An 8,766-nucleotide genomic window follows, 5' to 3' on the forward strand; every position below is an offset into this window, starting at 1 on the left:
GATAATAGCAGACAACATGTGAAAGCTTTTCGTAGAGAGCTGTATCAATGGATCGTCTTATAATTGTTGCCTCACACTTTGCAGGCAATTCCAACATATGCATTTGTTCTGGTATCTGTGTGTTCATCTCCTGAACAGACCGTTCACTTCAGGATGGCAGGGCCTGGGTCATATTTGGCTTTGTGTCACCAGTGTCTGACAGTGGGTCTCACACATAAAAAGTCCTCAAATGTTTGTTGAGTGAATAATTGAATCTAGCTTCTTGCCTTATTTTCAAACCATATATAAGAAATGGATAATACACTTGAGATTATTCAATTAATAGGCTCAGAGGCCACTTATGCTTCTTCAAGTATGTGAGTAGCTTGTCAATAGGAGCTAGCAATTCATCTCTGAAGGGGCCAGAACAAATGGCTGATGAAATAAATCAGTGTGAAAATGCAAAGGTTCTTAAACTTCAGTGTTATAGTTTAAATTTGGCTGTATTTTAAAATCATCAGGAAAATCTTTTAAATTACCAATGCTGGGGCCCCATCCGAGGACAGTTAAATCAGTACTTCTGTAGGTGGAAGCCTGGCATAGTTTTTAAAGCTACTGAAGTGATTCTAATGTGCATCTGTGTTTGATGTAGTGCTCTAGAGAGACATTGCTTTAAAAAAAAAATCTATCTAGGGGTGCCTGGGTGGCTCAGTTGGTTGAACATCTGACTGTGGCTCAGGTCATGATCTTGCAGTTGGTGAGTTTGAGCCCTGATTCAGGCTCTCCACTATCAGCGAGAGCCCTGCTTTGGATCCTCTGTCCTCTCTCTCTGCCCCTCCCCCGTGTATGTGTGTGTGCACGCACACATTCTCTCTCTCTCTCCCTCCCCTCTGCCCCCCCACACACAAACAAACTTTAAAAAAAAAATCTAATGGGCTAAATGGGTGATGGATAGTAAGGAGGAGACTTGTTGGGATAAGCACTGGCTGTTATATGTAAGTGATGAATCACTAAATTCTACTCCTAAAACCATTATTATGTTAACTAACTTGGATTTAAATAAAATTTTTTAAAAGCTAAAAAAAAATACAAAGAATCTAGGGGCGCCTGCCTGGCTCAGTTGGTGGGGTATGTGACTCTTGATCTCCGGGTCATGATTTTAAGCCCCACACTGGATGTAGAGTTTACTTAATAAAAAATAAAAAATAAACTATCTAGTTTTACATTAGGGACCAAAGTCAATGGAAAAGAACATAAGGCATGCTCCCACTGCAGTCTATGAGCAGGAACGAATAAAACTAGCTGTCACTGGTAGGAGCACAGTGGAAAAGCAGCAATCAGTATGTGCTAAACTATGAGAGGTCATGAAAAGGTGGGCTTGTGCTGAGCCTGAGACTTTCTGCAGAGGCTGTTAGACATTTTAGAAGTTTGTCACAGAAATAAAAGACATTCCCTGCCCACAAAAGGAGGTCAAGTGTTAGTTTAGCAAACCAGCTAGTACCAGCCAGCAGGCCTGGCCAGTACAAAGGATCTGAAGGCTTTGCTTTACAACACAAATCACCATTCTCAGCACAGGGAATACAGCTGTGAACAAGACTCATACTGTCTCAAATAACTGACAGTCTGTTCACAATTAACTCAACAGCCAATTACAAAAGAGTAATTGATGAAAGAAATGAAATGAGGTTGGTGAGATAGGAAGATGCAGTTGTTACAGAGTTTTAAGGGTCCAGCCGAGTTGTTCAGTCTAACACAATAGCCAATAATTCCTGGTCAAAGAAATGGTATGAAATAAAAGATTATTTTATGGGGCACTGGGGTGGCTCAGGGGGTTGGGCATCCAACTTCAGCTCAGGTCATGATCTCACATTCGTGAGTTCAAGCCCCGCGTTGGGCTCTATGCTGACAGCTAAGAGCTTGGATACTGCTTTGAATTCTGTGTCAATACTCTGCCCCTCCCCTGCTCATGCACACGCGCGCGCGCTCTCTCTCTCTCTCTCTCTCTCTCTCAAAGATAAATAAACATTTAAAAAAAAGAGAGAGAGAAAAAGAAAGATTATTTTAGGGGCAACAGGCTGGCTCAGTTTGTAGAACATGTGACTCTTGATGTTGGGGTCACGAGTTCAAGTCCCACGTTGGGTGTGGAGCCTACTTAATTTTAAAACAACATTTTTTTTTTAAAGAAAGACTATTTTAGAACTTTTGGAGGTTGAAAGAGACATAGTACAGATGTAGAACAGTTAGAACACCTACAAAAGTCTAAGAGTCGAGTGGAAATGGGAAATGAGTGGTTTATAAAATTTCCAGTGAAAAAGATAACAGCTTATATTACATAAGCATAAATAACGTAATTGCATTTTTGTCAGAAACAAATTAGTACTGGAATTCTATATTGTACTTACTGTATGTTTGAGACTAAGTACCTCTCTTGTGTTCTCCATTAATATTAATTGCTGTCATAAATCTTCATGTGTTTCACAACTGTGGGAGAACTTCTAAAACTGGATGTCAAATTAGTGAGATTACTAAAGGTCCAGGTCTTTTTCAAACAATCAGTTGTTTGCTTTTGTTTATAATTTCATACAATCCCATATGAAAAAAAAATTATTCTGTCAAACAACCTCTATGAAAATGGTAAGCCTCTATATTTCTGTAACACACTAAAGTCAATGTTTTTTTTTTTTTTAAGTTTGTTTATTTATTTTGAGAGACAGACAGCATAAGCAGGGGAGGGGCAGAGAGAGAGGGAAAAAGAGAATCTCAAGCAGGCTCCGTGATTTCAGCAAAGAGCCCGACATGGGGCTTAATCTCATAAACCATTAGATTATGACCTGAGCCAAAATCAAGAGTCAGACGCTTAATCACCTGAGCCACCCAGGCACCCCAAGTCAGTGTTCTTATTTGAGAATCTGAGCTTATGTAAATCTTTTTATTAATCAGAACTAAATTTTGTGTCTTTGCCTTCAAGTGAACAAGTTTTAAAATGTTCATATGTAAATGGTCAGCATGCAATTAATTCCAAAAAATTCACTGCTCTTGTTTGGTCAGTTCCATAACCAGCCACAGAGTAAATAGTACTGAGTTATTGGGACATACAAAATTGTAAATGACCAGACCCTTATGTACTTGAGTTAAGTCTGTATTTTAAGTCTGCATGTGTATTCTCACAGGAGACTGTAAAATGTGGGCATGCTTTCAATTCCTGCAGTCTGTGATTTATGGAGGCACATAGGTCAGGAGTTTATTATGCTGAAAATCATAATAACTGTTTTGTTTTGCTTTTTAAAATGAAGTGACCAAAGCATGTTGAAAGATAAATGGGTGAACCATTTTGATTATGCTTTTATTTCTATTAAAGATTAAATATTATTGCTGAGTAACCAGCCATGCTAAGTATTATGATATTAAAGCTGAAGTAGTTTGTAAGCTGAGAGCCCTTTCTTTCCTCTGGGTTTAGGTTTGTTATTAATCAAAATGTTGGACTTGTTTAGTGCAGTGGTGTATGAAACAAACAGTTGAAAAAGACAGCTACTTTAATTTACGGCTTTCTGTTTTTTTCAAATTTGTAGGAAAATCTGTTCCTCTTTGTGGACTTTGTGCTGTTGTTCACATGTCTAGAGTTCATTTCTTATACCAGAGCCAACTAAATCCAATAGTTGCAAGATACTCTCGTGGGATAGAAAGGAGGAAGGTGCCTATACGGTTTTAATTGACAAGTTCTGGCAAAGCCATTTTTGAAATGTGGACAGTCTCTAATAGAAATGGATATTACAAAAAATCCATCTGTATTTTTGGGCAGAGAGACCAATAATTTTAGAAATAGAAATATATATATATAGATATATATATAGATATATATATATGTATATATATATATATAGATATATATGTTAAAGACAGTGGTTTTTGTTTTTCACTATCAATATGGGAGTATTGAATGAAATTGTTTTAAAGGGCATGTTTTGAGCTACTTCCTGGTTTTGGCTTAGGTATCTACACAAGAATCACTTGCTAAGCACTTACTGAAATGCAGTGCAGGATCTGGACTCCCCATGATGTGTGGTAAAGGACCTTAAAAAGAACATCCTCCCACCTTTCTAAACTTGTTCCTCATCAGTGGAAGTACACTTAAAATTCCTAAAAAAGTATACTTTGGGGAATGCAGCACAAAATGTAAGAAGTATCTAAGAAAAAGGCCACCTCTCACTACCTGAAACAAAAGGTTTAATTTATTACTTAACTAAGGAAGAGCTATGCTTTTAGGCACAGTCTCTGAGCTAAATGGGTTGCAAATCTTATATAGAGTTTTGGGGTCAGGGATTATTTAGTGGTTGACATCAGCCTCAGAAGCCCCATTACTCAGGAGAGACTGTCAGTGATTGGCTGGCTTTCAGAAATGTGTTTACTAGACTGAGTTGACCACCGATTGGCCAACCTTCAAAATCATAAGGCTGTCACTGATTAGTTGGCTTTCAGAGGTGTGTTTACTGAACTGAGTTGTCACTGGTCATTTAGGCCTATGCAAATCATTAATTTATTAAATCCAGTTTGTGTTTCAAACTGGGTCTAGTAGTCCCTTGTTACCATGAATGTAGAATGATGAGCCTTTTTCTACGAGTTGAGATTGTTTATTCTCAGAAGCTAATACTTAAATATTGTAGGAAATTGAAAGGACAGGAAAATCAACCTCTGAGGAATCCATTTAAATAAGCAATGATCCTATGATGCATTTTTTTTTTCGTATTTGTAACATCTGGGATTTTATTAGTTATCTCCAATTGAAAAGTTGTAATCAATACCTATGAATACCCTATTTTCCTCCTCCCACAAAGAATCTACAAATTTATCTTACTAAATTATATGATTATCTATGATAAAATTGGTGCTTTTTCTTTGTTACCTTAATTCAGAGCTCTTTTTTTTCCATTTCTTCCATTAAATATATCTGCTCTTTTTTAATGAAGATAGAAACAACTTAAATTGGAAACAGGAAGCATGGGCTTCATTGTCACCACTCTTAAAATTTAACAGCATGGTTTTTCCACTGCAATTGCTATGGTAAGGAGATAACTATACTTTCTGGTTTTCTTTTTGTTCTGTTTGGTTGTTGGTTGGGCATTTTTGTGTGTGTGGATATAGCTGCCATACAGTATCACATTGGTTGGTTTTAGGTGTACGATATAGTGATTCAACTTCTCTATACATTGTGCTATGCTCACCAGAAGTGTAGCTACCATCTGTCACCATGCAGCACTATTACAATACCATTGACTATATTCCCTTTGCTATACCTTTCATCCTGGTGACTTTTCATTCCATAACTGGAAGCTTATACATCCCATGTCCATACACCCATTTTGCCCATCCTCCCACCCTCCTCCCCTCTGGCAACCATAAGTTTGTTCTCTGCATGTATAGGTCTGATTTTGCTTGTTTATTGATTTGTTTTGTTTTTTAGATTCTACACCTAAGTGAGATTATGTGGTATTTGTTTTTGTCTGGCTCATTTCAGTTAGCATAATATCCTCTAGGTCCACTCATGACACATAAATTATGACACCTTTTCTAAATAAGGGTGTTTACTAAAGCAAGAGAAGTATAAGTCAGCAGTTCTGATGAATGATATGGCATGTTCATGTATTGAAATGAGTTATGAAATTTGATGTAAGTAGCATTATTAATAATGAAGTATAGAAATGTGAATGTGATTTACCTCATTTAGTAAGTTAAAGTATATTCTGCGTCATCTACATAATAATATCACTTGTACTAATTGCATTCCAGTAGTTTTTCTCATATAGAAGTGTTGGGAATGGTAGTTAAGACTCAACTTGTCACCCTTGGAGAACAGTAGCTACTGAACCCTCAGTAACTGCAGTATCACTAATCTCGTAACGTTTTATTTGCCACAAAATCTTTTCTTCAAAATCTGAACATATCCATTGAGAGTTTGTCGCATAAGTAAACTTCACTCAGCATATGTGCTACTTGCAGGGAAAAGGGGTGGGGGATCTGTGCTATTACCTACTGCCCAAATCTCTGCTTATTTAGGGAAAAATAAATTAATGTAATATTTGGGTTTCATCGGAAAGTTACAATGGGTGTATGGGGAGTGTTAATCCTATAGGCAATTTAGCCCTATCAGCTGTGATAAAAGTGCTGAGTATGCCCATTTTTAAATTGCTTTTATAATGAGTAGGAAAAGCCTTAGAAGTTTTGTTTATATGTCAAAACTGAACTTTTCTCTTTCCAAATTCATTCAACTGCCTTGAAATCTGGTCTTTGACTTCCCTATTTATTTCTGACACCTCCTAATGGGGGCAGAGCTAATCACTTACATATTTCCCGGCTGCTAAGGATAGCCAGCTTATGACCACTTACGATTCAAGCACATGTTGATACCTTAAGACCAGTAAGCATTTGATAAAGTGGGAAAGCAGGGTGGTTAAATTTGTTGTAATCAACAGTAAGAGGAGGAAATTATTCCATGGAGCCATGCCAAAGCTTAGTTTCATTTTGCACGAAAAAAAATAATTTTTTTAACCCTGCAACTCCCCAGAAAAAGGATCATAACACCATTTGAACAAGAATTTTCTTAACACATTCCTGACTCTTGACCCCTTCAACTACTAAAAACAGGATCAGATAGGGCTGGTTTGTTAGGGGTTTTGCTCTGCAACCCTGCCCACTCTGACTAAGTGAGTGTGCTCTTTAAAGGAAGCTGGCAGAATGTTCTCTTAGTTGAAGGAATACCCTGGGTAGAGCTCTTTTAACCTCTCATCCAGGAAGGACTTTCAAGTGAAGACGGAGGCAAAGAGACTCATTACTAAAAACACAAAGCAGCAGGACCAAACTCCAGTCATGTTTTTCAAATTTAAGTGGGTTCTGAGAAGTTGGTTTCCATGTGGTATAAGCACCAACAAACAATAAACCCATGTTGGTGTTCTGTACCCGTATGGTTCATTCTGCCAAGGACAGTATAGTATAAAATTTCCACCTTTCATTCTCCTGCCAAAATCACTGAACTGTCTCTCTCCCTTTTCAGGATGTCACATGTACTTCAGTTTGAGGATAAAAGCAGAAAAGTGAAAGATGCAAGCATGCAAGATTCAGACACATTCGAAATCTATGATCCTCGGAATCCAGTGAATAAGAGAAGACGAGAAGAAAGCAAAAAGCTGATGAGAGAGAAAAAAGAAAGAAGATAAAATTACAGTCATGATAATTAGGTAGAAATGTGCCTGCAATAAATGGCCTTAAAACAGCCGTTGTTCCCAACAACATCACTTAAGGGTGTGAAAAGAAGTATTTTTGAACCTGTTGTCTGGTTTTGAAAAAAAATGATCTTGTTATGTAAATTGTGGGATGATGTAAGCAAATGCTTTTGGTTCATGCTTTTTTCCCCTAATTGACTTTTTCTATTGCTAAATCTGAAATAAAATAACTTTCCTGCCAGTTTACATGTTAACCATTTGTAGACTGTGCCAGCCTGTTTATGTCTTTTTATCCTAAAATATGTGAAGGCTTTGTTTTCAAGACTTTTTATAAGAAGTTTCTTTCAAGAAAGAGTATTTAAGGGAAACCTCCCTGGCATTCTGTTACCACAGTACTGAATTTGGAATAGAATAAAAATTATATACATAAAGATTGATTTTTGTTGTTGTCGTTTTGCATATAAATATCTAAAAATAGCCAAATCAGTAAGACCCAGTAGCTTCATGCCTTAAAGCCTGAGGAATCTCCAAGGGAATATTGTCACCTGCATCTAAGCCAATGCCTGGGTTTTATAGACGTAATCAAGATGCTAATACACTAAGTAAGGTCAGCCAAGCTTACTGCACACCCTGGCCCAACAGCAGGCCTCCTGCCCACTCCTCTGCCCTTTCAGCATAGCAACAAGAGCACATGCAGAGGTGACACTAGCAACAGAACTATCAAGAATTTAGCTCTTGATGACAACCACTCACACTGGTTATTTACTGTGTATTATCTACACTAACTCAGTTTTTCTAGAATCTGAATCCTCAAATAATACCTCAGGCTAACTTTCGGTTACCTAATAAAACCTCACCAGCCACATCTTTCCAGGTAGTGTCTCATCAGCTCTCTTTTCCCAAAAGTAATCCAATAGACTTTCCCTAGAACACCTGTTCTCAAAATGTAGTCCCAGGCACTACAATGCAGTGGCAATAGCATTACTTGGGGACGTTAGAAATGCAAATTCTTGGGGCGCCTGGGTGGCTCAGTCAGTTGCGCATTCGACTTCAGCACAGGTCATGATCTACCAGTTCATGAGTTTAAGCCCTGCGTCAGGCTCTGTGCTGACAGTTCAGAGCCTGGAGCCTACTTCGGATTCTGTGTCTCCCTTCTCTGCCCCTTCCCCACTCATGTTCTGTCTCTCTCTCACAAAAATAAATGAACATTTTTAAAAAATTAAAAAAAAAAAAAAGAAATGCAAATTCTTGCCAGACTCCCCACCACCATGACTACACTTCCAGATTACTGAATCTGAAACTTCGAACCCGCAGGGTTTATTATACAGATTGCTGGTTTCACTGCTGATGATTCAATTTTGGGGGCATGGCAGTATCTAGTGAAGTTAAAGATAGGCATATCCAGTTATCCAAAAATTCTAATCTTAGGTCTGTCCCCTAAAGAAATTCTCACAACATTGCTCAAGAAAACCTGTACTAAATATACACAAAAGCATCAACCAAAGAATGGATAACTGAGTTGTTGTATAGCCATACTATGGAATACTTTGTAGTGGTAAAGATCAATAAACAA

At 37.7% G+C, this 8,766-nt stretch overlaps 1 protein-coding gene across 2 annotated transcripts in view; it reads left to right on the forward strand.

Moving 5' to 3' along the window:
* Positions 1–7,630, forward strand: part of CWC27 (CWC27 spliceosome associated cyclophilin) — a 192,830-nt gene extending 185,200 nt beyond the window's left edge. Inside the window, exons 14-15 of one of the 2 annotated variants that reach the window (XR_002159717.3) lie at positions 4,944–5,037; positions 7,025–7,168. Coding sequence is in view for 1 of the 2 variants with exons in the window: in XM_003981012.6 (XP_003981061.3) it covers positions 7,025–7,187 (163 nt within the window). In the remaining variant the exon portion in view is untranslated. Of the gene's footprint in view, positions 1–4,943; positions 5,038–7,024 lie in introns of both variants that reach the window. The other variant, XM_003981012.6, reaches the window with a different exon arrangement.
* The last annotated feature ends 1,136 nt before the right edge of the window (positions 7,631–8,766 follow it).

The sequence above is a fragment of the Felis catus genome, chromosome A1 (assembly GCF_018350175.1).
Source record: "Felis catus isolate Fca126 chromosome A1, F.catus_Fca126_mat1.0, whole genome shotgun sequence".
Classification (NCBI taxonomy): domain Eukaryota; kingdom Metazoa; phylum Chordata; class Mammalia; order Carnivora; family Felidae; genus Felis; species Felis catus.